At 47.4% G+C, this 12126-nt stretch overlaps 1 protein-coding gene across 6 annotated transcripts in view; it reads left to right on the top strand.

Moving 5' to 3' along the window:
* Nucleotides 1-1985: 1985 nt before the first annotated feature.
* Zc3h4 (zinc finger CCCH-type containing 4) overlaps nucleotides 1986-12126 on the top strand; it is a 40141-nt gene continuing 30000 nt past the window's right edge. For 2 of the 6 annotated variants that reach the window (XM_027945798.2, XM_071605061.1), the window contains exons 1-2: nucleotides 1986-2017; nucleotides 3160-3325. In XM_027945798.2, the coding sequence (XP_027801599.2) occupies nucleotides 3165-3325 (161 nt within the window). In that variant the 5' untranslated portion in view covers nucleotides 1986-2017; nucleotides 3160-3164. Of the gene's footprint in view, nucleotides 2018-2326; nucleotides 3036-3159; nucleotides 3326-3502; nucleotides 3588-4735; nucleotides 4798-12126 lie in introns of those variants that run through there. The other 4 variants (XM_071605060.1, XM_027945800.2, XM_027945799.2 and 1 more) reach the window with 4 other exon arrangements.

The raw sequence follows: 12126 nt of genomic DNA on the forward strand, positions 1-12126 counted from the left end.
TGCTGAGGCTAGCTTTGAACTCAAGATCTTCCTGCCTCAGACTCTTAATCTGCTGGGATTACAGGAGTGCACCACTGTGCCCTGGAACAATTATGGTTTCTTTCTCCAAATTGTCATTATAAAAGTGTTATGGGGCTAGGGCTGGGGCTCAGTGGCAGAGCACCCGCCTTGCACATGTGAGGCACTGGGTTCAATCCTCAGCACCACACAAAAATAAATAAACAAAATAAAGATATTGCGTCCATCTATAACAAAAAAATATTTTTTAAAAAAGTGTTATGGGCACTTAACTCTGGCAGAAATTTTCAGCAGCTTTCTAGCCTTGATGCTGGCAGGTGCAGAACATAGAACTTGTCCCAGGAAATGGTCTTTTTTTAAATATTTTTTTTAGTTTTAGGTGGACATAATATCTTTATTTTCATGTGGTGCTGAGGATCGAACCCAGTGCCCCACGCATGCCAGGCGAGCGTGCTACCATTTGAGCCACATCTCCAGCCCCAGGAAATGGTCTTTTGGGGCTCAAGCATTTTGGTCAATCATGAGATTTGCTGACCTATTTGCATTTCCCATTACCTAAAAGACGATAGCCCTGGAAAGGTGTGGAATGGTCTGTTGAACTTCCATGATGACCTAGCTGGGTACCATACCTTGAAATATAGGTGTTGTCCTCTCAGATATGGTGTATGTTTTCAACTGGTGCTGTATTATCCATAAGTAGAATACAGGGCATCTATAAAAATTGAGGCACCTAGAGGGAAGAATGGCACCTTTCCCAATAACACATAATGACCCATTGCAGTATCCTCCTCCTCCTCCTTTTTTTTTTTTTCCCCCTCTCTCTGTACCGGGCATTGAACCCAAGGCCCCTCATGTGCCAGGCAAGCACGCTAATAATGAGCTACATCCCTGGCCCTGTATTCTTTCTTTTCACTCCCACAACCCTGCACTATTAGTTCTTGGCATTTTAACAGACTTTTTGGGAGAACTTATTTATGAGCAGGTGGCAAATTTCATTACAATCTTGAATTCAAGGAAAAGGTTCCCTTGTACCTTGTACAAAAAAAAATTAAAAGATTTGCTCTTGTAAGGACATTTTATAGGAGTAGGGAATAAAGATAACCATCATTAGATTAGGGACTGGATGCAGAAAAAACACTGTGGTTAGAGGTCAGAAGACTGGCTGGCTGTCAGCCATCGGGTGGTGGGCCATCAGTTTCTTAGAACAAGTATCATCCCTTAAAAGTTTAAGCATTTTATCAAGAATGCTACTTTTATCCCTGAAGGAGGTTGTAAATGACAGCTCCCAAAAGCTTGAGACCCAGAACAGATTTGGGAATTTTCTTTCTTTTATATCAGAATCTATATACCAGGGAGTCACATGGCGCCTCTGTCTTCATACTTATCAATCATGCCACAACGGTTTTCTCTGTTCCTGGAAGTTGATCCTTGCCTCCTCAAGGCCTGGAATAAGCAGTTTTCTTGGCCTGAAACCTTCTCCACTCTTTCATGTTCCAGCGTAAACAGTCATCCTGAGGGTTCCCTGACACCACTCCCTTTATTATTTGGTGACCAGTTCCTTCCCCTGGGACATTATCGGTTAGTTACTAAGTTCCATAAAGAAACCATTGCCCAGCACAGCGGCTGGCACTGTAGAAAGAGCTGATAGATACTGAACGAAAATCCCTGTATGGAAATAGGACTGAACACTTTTGCAGGAGGCAACGGAATCTAGCCCTGACTTGCTGTGTTCTTATGACATTGAGCCAATTTAGCCTTCATCTACAAAATGGGGATAATAGCAGTTCTCCTTACGACAGTTGGGAAGATCAAAAGATTGTGTTTATACATGGCTTATCTACTAGTTCAAGGTTTCAATTTTGAAGGCACTTCCAAGCATCGTCCCCACCCAAGGATGACGTCATCGATCGAGTTAGCCAGTGATGTCATCTCCGGGCCGGCTTTGCACCCGCCCTTTCTCCGGAAACCTCCGACTCCAGGGACAGGCCTCCAGCTTTCGGTTATTTTTTTTTCCTTCAATTTTTCTCACCTAAAAACTTTCGACTCTTCATGCCTTCCTTTAATCTAACAATTTTCGATTCTTCCCGCTTGCTCCGGGGCGAGTTCCTCAAAATCATTTACTCTCAATTAATCTCCTCTCCAGTCCTACTCCTGTCAATTCTCTTAACCCCATTACCCCGCTCGGTCTCTTTCGGCTATTTCCGTCTCCCATCGCCTATCCTTACACTGTCTTCGGCCCTTTCCGGATTCTCTCAGTTCCTGGCACTTCCCGAGTCTCGATCCTGTTCGGCAATTTCCGGTTCCCCGTTTTCTCTCAAGTCCCACCGCCATCCTCACATTCGGCTCTTTCCGTCTCGCCTCGATTTCACGTGCTTTGGTAGCAGAGACTACTTTCGGCTTTTTCTGGCTCATCACAGCCCCCTGTTTCTTTCTCATATGCTTTCGGCTTTTTCCGCCTCCCCTCGGCCTCGCCCTTTCCCTTCGACTCTTTCCGGCGGCCTTCGGGCCAGCAGTCTCTGCCCCCTACTCCGCGTGACGCGGCCTGGGCCTCCGCCTCTCAGTTCCCCCTCCCTCCTCGCCCTTCCTCCCGCCTCAGTCTCTGGGCTCGTCCCGGCCGTATCGCCATTTTGTGTGAATTCCTGACTGCGGCGGGGGCCGGGAAGCCGGGGAACCTAGGGCGGGCAGGCAGACAGTCGGCCGGTCTCCGCGGCCCGTTCCCTCTCTCCCTAAAATCCCCCCCTTTTTTTTAACCTCACCTCGCTCGCTCTCCTCTTCTCCCCTTCCCCCTCGCTTGCTCCATTGCGCGCGGCCTGCGCTAATTACACCCAACACCCACCAGTGTCCGTGTCTCCCGGGTCTCCCGCCCCCGGGCCCGCAAGCGTGTGTGTGGGGGCTCTCGCCCCGATGAGGGCCCCGCGCCCGTGAGCGAGTTACCGCAGGGCGGGCTGCAGAGAAAGCAGGCGGCGGGCGGACGCCCGGGCCTAGGCCGCGCGGCCTACGCGGAGGTCGGCGCAGAGGTGATTCCGAAACCGAAAAAATATATACCTAATTCCCATCAGGAGCCCAGAGAGCTGAAGTGTGCCCCTCCCGCCACGCCCAAGCAGTCCTTTTTCGTGCATTAACATCCCCTCCCCCCCAAAGGAACTATGGAGGCCGCGCCCGGGACCCCCCCGCCGCCGCCATCAGAGTCGCCGCCGCCGCCATCGCCACCACCGCCATCAACGCCTTCGTCTCCTCCGTGTTCCCCCGATGCCCGCCCGGCCACCCCGCACCTCCTCCACCACCGCCTCCCGCTCCCTGACGACAGGTCAGGCCCCCGGCCGGGCCGGGGCAGCGTCCCCGGGGGGAGGAAGAGGAGGAGGAGGAAGGGGGGCGGCCGCCATGTTGGGCCGGGCCGCGGAGGAGGAGGAGGAGGAGGAGGAAGGGCGGGGTCGGTGGGTGTCTCTCGCTCGCTCGCTCTTTCTCGCTTGCTTTCTCTCCCGGCCTCATGCGTTTCCCCCCCCTCGCGGCGCTCGCCCGCTCTCCCTCGCTCTCGCTCTGTCTTTTTTGGGCGCCATGCTGAGGGGAAGGTGAGGAGGCGCCCCCCGGGCCCCCCGCGCCCGCCCTGGGGAGGGGGCGCCGGGGGGCGCTGCGGAGGCCCACCGGGGTCTTGGCTGCACCAGCGCCGGGAGCTGGCAGCCAGCGGCCCGCCTGCCCGTCGCCTGGCTTCGGGAAAGGGGATGGGGGAGGGGCTCCCGTCCCTTTTTGGGGGGCTCTTGAGCAACAGCCCCCCTTTAGGTGTTTGGAGTTGGGGGTCTCCCAGCCCCTGGCAGTATCCTTTCTCCTGAGGGAGGTGTGCCTTGCTGTACTTGGATAGGTACCCGAGCTTTCTTAGGAGGCAGAAAGTGGGGGTTCGTGCAGTCTTGTCTCCATCCTAATGGGGGGTCATTTGGACGGGGCCTGTTTTGCACCTTGTAATTTTTTTTTTTTTTTTTGGCGGGAGGTGTTTTTTAGCTACTCCCCAGAAGACAGATTAGGGGGTGCATCCAGCCTTTTGACAAAAGCCCCCCTTGGGAAAAGCAACTTCCCCATATTTCTCCTTGGGGGGGGGGTCCTCGCTCTTCGTAGGTAGGTGACCTGGGGGAGGATTCTCAGTCTTATTTTGGGGGGTGAGGTTTGTTTTTTGGCCAGGGAGGGGAGAGGAAGTTGTTCCCCCACTTTCTTCTCACCCCTCTTTCCGAGTAAAACGGGGCGCCATCTCTTCCGGGAGAGAAATAGAGGATTCTTAGTGCTTTGGCAGGGGGTGGAAGGGGACGCCCCCTACCCTTTATTGAGTGCGAAATGGGATCCCCCACGCCCTTCTCTTCTCTAGCGATGATAATGGGGCCAGCCCCGCGCCTTTCTGGGCGAGGTGGGGGCCCGTTTCCCCCGCTCGAGCTGGAGGCTTTGGGGTGCAGGGTTCGCTCTTACCCATTCCTGGTGGGGAAGGGGAGAAGTGGCTGGATAGTGGGTTTGAAAATGGAAGGTGGGTTTCAGCCGGCAGGAAAGCGAGTCTTGGAGGGAGTGGGGGTGGGGAGGGAAAGAGAATGCGCTGGACAGATGGCTTCCCGGACGCAGCTCGGTCTCCGAGCCGCGCAGACCCTCTCTTAGATCGGTGTCTCAGCCAGGGCTTCCTTGCCAGGCTCCACGGCCCCTTCTCCCCACTCCCACCTCTCCTTTTTCCCTTTCTCCTTCACAGACCATACTTTGCCTTTTAAAAGAAATGCCACCCACATTCAGAGACACAAGTGCAGCAGTTTGGTGAGCTTTTACAAAAAAATTTTTTTTCTGTTTTGTTCTAATTAAATGTATCGTCCTGGGAATCGCAGCCATTCGCAGCCCGACTCCAGTTCAAGGAAATAAACAGATTAGCAAAGGTCTGTTGGCTAAGCCCATGTTGGGCTTCCGGGGGCCCCCTCTCCAGGGGCAGGTGCATTACTCAAAGGTGCTTACACGCTTTATTCGACCTCTAAGGAGTTCTCTTATGTCAGAAGTGTATGTCTTACAATGGGTTGGGATGGTAAGTAGCCTCTTTTATTGAGTAATTCAATTATCTCCCTCTTTTTGTCCCTTTCCTGCCTGCCTTCTCCTCACCTTTAGACCAAAGTGATGCTTGAGAGAATGAATTTATATGTTCAAATCAGGATTCTAACCCTGTTGAGCCCTTTTAGACTTGCACATCCTTTCAATGTTTAATTTTTAAAAATTGACGTACACAGTTTTCTCAAAAAAAAAAAAAAAGTATTACTGTAACATGACAAAAATCTATGTTAAGTTTTCAGACCCTTGGCATCTCTCTTTCCATATCAGCCCATTGTTTTGTCTCCAGCCTTCATCCTTGAGGAAAGTGGATACTTCAAGTCCATGTGTAGGAGACAAGCTTACTGAATTTGGTTTATGATATTTGAATTCAAGTTAAAGTCTCCCCCCCCTCAAAAAAAAAAAAAGATTGTGGTTCAAGTAGATCCAATTTCCTTGTTTTACTCCAATGTCTCTTACGGTGATGGACGTTTAAATTGAGCAAGTCATTTGTAAAGTACTGTTTAAGCACAAAATCTGTAAACTGTGTCAAGCCCCAGTCTCTGCCTGTCTCCACTGCTCTTTGTTCAGAAAGCACATGTCTGACCGTGAAAAGTTGATGCAAACGTGTTACACGCCCAGTCATGTTGGAGAGAACACCTCCAGCCCCCAGTTCCCCATCCTACACTTACAAGGAAAAAAACAACAAAAATGACTTGCAGAACCAAACACTGTACTTCTGATGTGTTTTACAAGCATAAGTTTTTCTGTTAAAAGACAAAACACGTTGAAGTTCCATCTTCCCTTGGCCCACTTTGATCCCCGACATTTTGCTAGAGAAATCTTTCTAACACACAGCCTATCACCTAATCCCCTCCAAGAGACTCAGTTTCCTTTTTTCCATTCTTAGGAGAAACAGTGTTCACTCATATTTAGTTGAGGAAACACAGTAAACTGCATTTTGCAGGCCACTTGTTTTGTTCTTCCTGGTAATATGTTGCCAACTTAACCCCCGTGCAGTGGTGGTCTTAGGTGTATAAAGTCAGTTATGGGAGGAAGAAGACTCTAAATGTACAGTGTCCTGAAAAAACGTCTGAAGCACGAATCGAACACACTATCCAGTGCACTGTGTCAGCCAAAAGGAAATTGCTCGAAGTTTCCCATGCTTTGTAAAGTTCCTCCTGCAGGGGCTAAGAAAAGAAACTGGATATTAACTGAGGACCCAAGTTTTAGAATTACTAAATTATGGAATAATGCTTACTTAGATTTACTTTTATAAGGAAATAAGAATTTCATTTGTAAGTGAAAGTTTTAGCAGTCATTAGCTGAATTTGAAAAACATTTAAAAAGCTCTCAGACATATCACAATGATTTATTGTTTTGTTTTTTCCCCCCTCAAAGGAATCTCATTCATCCAGTCCAAGAAGCCCCAGTTATTAAGTCAAACTGCATTTTGGTAATCCTTGTTTTTGAAATGTCACAGTACTACCTTTTTTTTTTTTTTAACTCCCCCAAACTGATGTACCAGTATTAGTGAAAATGATGAAATTAATGGATGTTGCAAAAGAAAAAGAAGGGTGTCACTCAGAATCCCTGATTTAACAGCAATTCTTAAACATTTGTAACTTTGAATTCTTTTGTTTTCTCTGGGTGAGAGATTTAATTTGAAAGCAAATCAAAATCCCAGTGGAAACAAACTAATTTGTGATCATGAAAATATGGAGATTCTGTACCTCAAACCCCTTTTTTATTCCTTTCCAGTTTGCTTTTCCAAAGAAAAGGATTCCCCAGAAGGGCTTTCCAATTCCCAGTCTGTCCTCTCTTCCTGTAGGGTTTCGATTTGCTCTGAAGGTTTAAATTTTTGATTCTTGACAAGCCAGAATTTTCTTTACATAGAGCTAGTTATTTTAGAAAGCCACTATTGTGGTTTTGCCTTAGTCAGGAAGGCTGATCCCAAAGGAAAGTTGTTTTGCACCTGTGACTTTCCTGGAGTGCGTCACGTGTCAGAGGTGAACATTTGACTCTTCAGTGTTTATTTTCTTGCAGTTGAACATATAACAATTTCATGTTGGCCCTCGTTAGCAATTCTTCACTTGATAATGCCTCTACCTCTGCTCCTTAGGATCTGAGATCTCTTACCTACCCTGATGGGAAAGAATGGCTGTCTCAGGGTTGCTTGAAGTCGTTCACTTTTGTAATATTTTTTGTGGCTATTGAGTCCTTAGAAACATCTCTCCATGTAGGCCAGATCCAGTTACAATAATACTTCTATGGCTAAAATTGCTTAATGATACTGTTTCCAAGTCTCTGGATAGCTTTAAATCAAACCTTATTCAGACAACCTAATTTTGGTCCCTTTGGATGCTATCTTCTAGTGCCATAGCAACTGGTTCTGACCTGCTTTTGGGAGTTTGAGTGACAGCAAGAGAGAATTGAAATAGTCTGGTTGAGCAAGGCATTTAACCTGTAGCTTGGCAGCATAGCTGTTGATGCAATAGGAGAAAAAGGGAAGGTTCCAGAGCTTTCTGGCAATTGGTATTTATTAAGCCAACCTAAGGACCTGTAGCAGCAGTCTGCTCATTGGTGGAGTGAATTCTGTCTGAATGAATGGTTTGAGGCCAGTTTCATAATTAAAACCTAATAGAATGGAAAAGCTGCCAGTTTGAGTGGCACATAAAGTTCACTGGGATGAGTTAAGATAAAAATGAGATTGTTGGGTCTGGGGTTATAGCTCACTGGCAGAACACTTGCCTCGCACGTGTGGGGCACTGGGTTCCATCCTCAGCACCACATAAAAATAAATAAAATAAAGATATTGTGCCCCCCCCCTCCCCAAATGAGATTGTTCCAGGGGAATCAGACTTTGTGAACTCGGCTTTCCAAATTTCTTGGCCTAGTCTTCGCTATGGAGTGTTTTTGCTTTTGGTAGTAATATAGATGAAGTCTTGATGACATTGTGCAGAGCTTATTTTGTTTTTAGTAGTGATGTGGGATGAGGTGGGCAGTTTTAAAATAGGTTACTGGTACATCACCATCTGGGGTGATTCTTTTTTTTAAATACCTTTAATTAATTAATTAATTTTTTAATGTGGTGCTGAAGATCAAACCCAGGGCCTCGCACATGCTAGGCGAACACTCTACCGCTGAGCCACAAACCAGCCACATGGGGTGATTCTTAATCAGTTGGCAAAAATGAAGACCTGGCTTATTGGTTTTTTTTTTTTTTTTTTTTTTTTTTAAGCAGAAACAGGATATTTATTAGGAGTGTGATTTATTTCTCTGGCCGAAAATGCTCTGAATAGAGGGTCTGTCTTGTAATTTTTTGCCATGTTGCATCTGGGTGAATCGGTGACTCAGCGCCCTGTTTTCAAGCAAGTGGTGACATCTTTTTGAACATTGGAGGTGGTGACAGGATGTGAAGGAAGAATGTGGTCTTTGGAGTCAGATAAAACCATTCAGGCCTGGTCCCTCCCCGGCAGTGTGCCATGGGCCCTGAGCATAATGCTCACTTCTCAGGGTCATTGTGGTCAAATGGATACTGCTAGACACCCACACAATACCCACATTCAGTGACTCCCTCCTAGGGGGAAATTCTAAATAGAACTTTTACAGTCTGGTGTGTAAACAGAAGTAAGACTAACATCTGTGTTTCTGAAGAAAGTCAGTTTATCTTTCACCTTGCAGGGTTCCTGTCACTTATTTAGTTGCAAGTTGCTGATTGGGGTTGAAAGAAAGTGGAAGCCATTTTAAGGCATTTCTTCTTAGGTGTGTCTTGAGCCAGAGCTCACCGTATCATTAGTGTTCATGTTTTGCGACTGGAATCTGAGTCAGTGTCGTACCCTGGTAGGCCTCTGAGATCTGGGAAGTCAGGGACCTAGAACCTGGCACCACTGGTAACTAGTCCTGTCGCCTTAGGCCAAGCCTTTACCCTTACAGAGTCTCTGAGAACAAGGTCTGTCCTAAATCCAGGATCCTGCAATCCCTGTGGAATTTGGCCAAGTCAGCCAAGGTTTTGTTCTTTTAGCATCCAGCTTGTCCTGTGCTTTTCTTAAATGTTTTGGAGTGTGCCAAGGATCCCTTTCCTGAGAATTTCATGGAGAGCTGGGCTAAGATTGTTCCTCCCTTTACCAGGCCTCCAGTTTCTTTCTTCTCTGTCTGTCGTACCTTCTGCAGTTTCTGGCATTCATGAAGGGTACTGTAGCTCCTGCTGCTGCAGCTCCTGCAGCCTGCTAATCCCCAACTGCGAAGTAGGTGTCTTGAAAATTAATAAGGTTAGGCTCAGTGGCCAGCTCACAGGCAGATTCCTCAGGAGACCCCTTGGCTTAACAGTTAGCTAAGTACCTGGCTTCCTTGTTCCAGTCGTGCCAGATTGGATAGCGTTTCCTCCTCAGCCATCAAGCTTGATGCAGCAGGGCCCCTTCCACATGGGGTTGACCCTCTGCTGGTGGAGAGTGATGGGCAGCTGGAAAATGGGCTTTGACTCCTACATTATTAAGCTCCTAAGTCAATTTCCTTTGTCTTCCCAAAGGGGCAACAGTAGCACTTCCACCTGTGCATTGTTGATGGGAAGGTCAAAGGCTGTCCGCTAGAGTCCTGCTGACTGCTTCTTGTATTAGCTCATTTAACCTCAGCATTAACTGAAAAGTTAACATCCCTTGTTCTGGGTACACGGAGTTAGTATGCTAGAGGCACCACTGGAATCTGGCAGCCTGTACCCTGACTCCACCGCTGTACTCACTCTGCTGTCCTAGACCTGCAGTGTAAGTCATCATTGGGATATGAAGTCCATTTATTGATTCGTCTCTGCATTTGAAAAACAAAGCAACTGAAGAGGATGGAAAAAGCAGAATGTAGTTAGTAGTTTTCTGAAACTTGAGAGGAATGTAGAGGAGGAGACTTGAGTCAGGTTCAGAAAGTTTGAAGCCACTGCATTTAGGATACTGGTAGGTGTTACCCACAGCCGTTTTTGTAGGTGAAGTTTGTGGTCACACAACTATACTCATTTGTGTCTTCAGTGGCAGATGGCAGAGTTGAGTAGTTGGGACAAAGACCACCCTATAGCTTGCATTGCTAACTGTTTACTCGTCAGTCCTTGAAAGTTTTCAGGCCCCTGCCCTTGTGTGGTGGGCATGGTGGCTGGTGTTCCTACACAGCAGCTGGCATCATTATTCTTTGGTGGGAGGGAATGGAAGGAATGAATACAGGTATTCCATTTAGAGTGGGCCCCAGAGGATGGGGGTGTGCTACACTCTCCTGTCCCCCAGTCTGCAGCAGCTCTATCATCCCTGTTTCCTGCTCATCCTGGCGAATGTAGAGGCACAAGCCCTGGCTTTGAACTCCTAAATGAAAGGGATTTTCATTCATTAGAAGTAACTGGAGACTTCTTGAGGCCCAGAGTGGATGGAGATCACTGCTAACACATCCCTGCTATGGCCTGACCCAAGGGAGCTGGGCCCAGACATTAGTGTCACTTGGCTGAATGACCATTGCAGGTGGCTTGGATTATTGCCCTCCTCATTTTCCTAACAGACACCAGGGCTTAGGTTTCCTTGGGATTCCAGGCAGGCCCTGCTGCAGCACGGGACAGGAGCAGTCACAGTAACCGAAGCCAATATGCAACACAGGAGGGCTGTGTTCCTGGGAACGCCACATTTGTCTTGATCCACACACCATCACACTCGGGCCAATTTGGAAGCCCTTGAAACACAGGGAGAATGAGTTTGTGACTAAAGACATAATGACTCCATCAGAGTTTTAAGTGGTTAGGTTGCTGAAGGAGGTTCCTGGGAAATTTTCTATCCTTTGTGTTAAAGGAACTGACAAAAAGGGTGTGAATGGCCGCCACGGAGGCCTCATGCGCCTGGACTACTGCGAGTGCCAGCCCAGGCTAGGTACCCCCGCCCCTGCTGAGTCCTTGGAAACCCAGGTACTGAGATGTTGCCCACAAGGAACCCACAGGTGACTGGAAGTTAATAATTGTATTTTGCAGCTCTTAATGAGAAATTCTTTTTTTGTAATATTTAGTTTTTGGTTGTAGTTGGACACAATACCTTTATTTTATTTCTTTATGTGTGCTGAGGATTGAACCCAGGGTCTCGCATGTGCTAGGTGAGTGCTCTACTGTTCAGCTACTGCCCCAGCCCTCATGAGAAGTGGTGTCTAAATAAGAAATTTCATGATTCCTTGGCCAAGAACTCTTTTTAGAGGAAGGTAGCAAAACTTTGTCTTGGTTGAATGTATGTCGAATGGAACCAGATGAATTCCCCTAAAAAGTTATAAACAAGGTCAAGCCTTCGTCCCCAAGTTAAATAATTTGACTTTACTCTCCGGAGTATAAAAAGTGGGCTGCTTGCATGTGACCCAGCGCCTGTGCGACTTTAAGCCATCTAAAATTGGGTTGGTGTGAAAGGTGGTTAGAAAACTTTCCTTTACTACTAAGAAGCAAATTCTGGAAGTTCATCTGCCAGGAGGAACTTGGATCTGAGAGTCACGCTGGTGAACAAGAGCATTTTCAGAGGTTGGGCCAGTGAAGAACGGCTAGTTGGGGAAGGAAATGGCAACTGTGTTTTGGCAGACAAGGCTGCTCTAGCAGGCTGGGTTTCTTGGTTGGACTGTTTGAGTTCTACATGGACTGTCCACTTGCGAGGATTGTGTGCTTGGTTGACCTCAGTGTGGCTGCTGTGCATTTGAGGGTGAGGTGTTCCATTTCCCATTACAGGACTTCGGAACCTCCCTCCCTTGGATTTGCATTGCTTTCTGTCTTGGGATGAGTCCTATTTGTTTTTTCACTAAGATTGTTTAGATCTTCCTGTCCTCTTAGCTCCTGAACTATTCAAGTGTTCTCAGATTTTTGAATGCCACCATTCCCTTCGTTCAATATTGGAGGGACTGTATTGGCCTCATGTGTTTGCATTTCTAAACATTTAACATAAGCTAGGGTTATACCCATTGCTTTATTTATGTGGGCTCATGGGATTCTCCCCAGACCCCATCCTGGAGGCTCCATTGTTGCCTTGGGATGCAGAGTGTTTAAGAAGGGCTGGGGTTCTGACTCAGTGGTAGAGCACTTGC

This window comes from Marmota flaviventris, chromosome 18, assembly GCF_047511675.1.
Source record: "Marmota flaviventris isolate mMarFla1 chromosome 18, mMarFla1.hap1, whole genome shotgun sequence".
In the NCBI taxonomy this organism is placed as follows: Eukaryota; Metazoa; Chordata; class Mammalia; order Rodentia; family Sciuridae; genus Marmota; species Marmota flaviventris.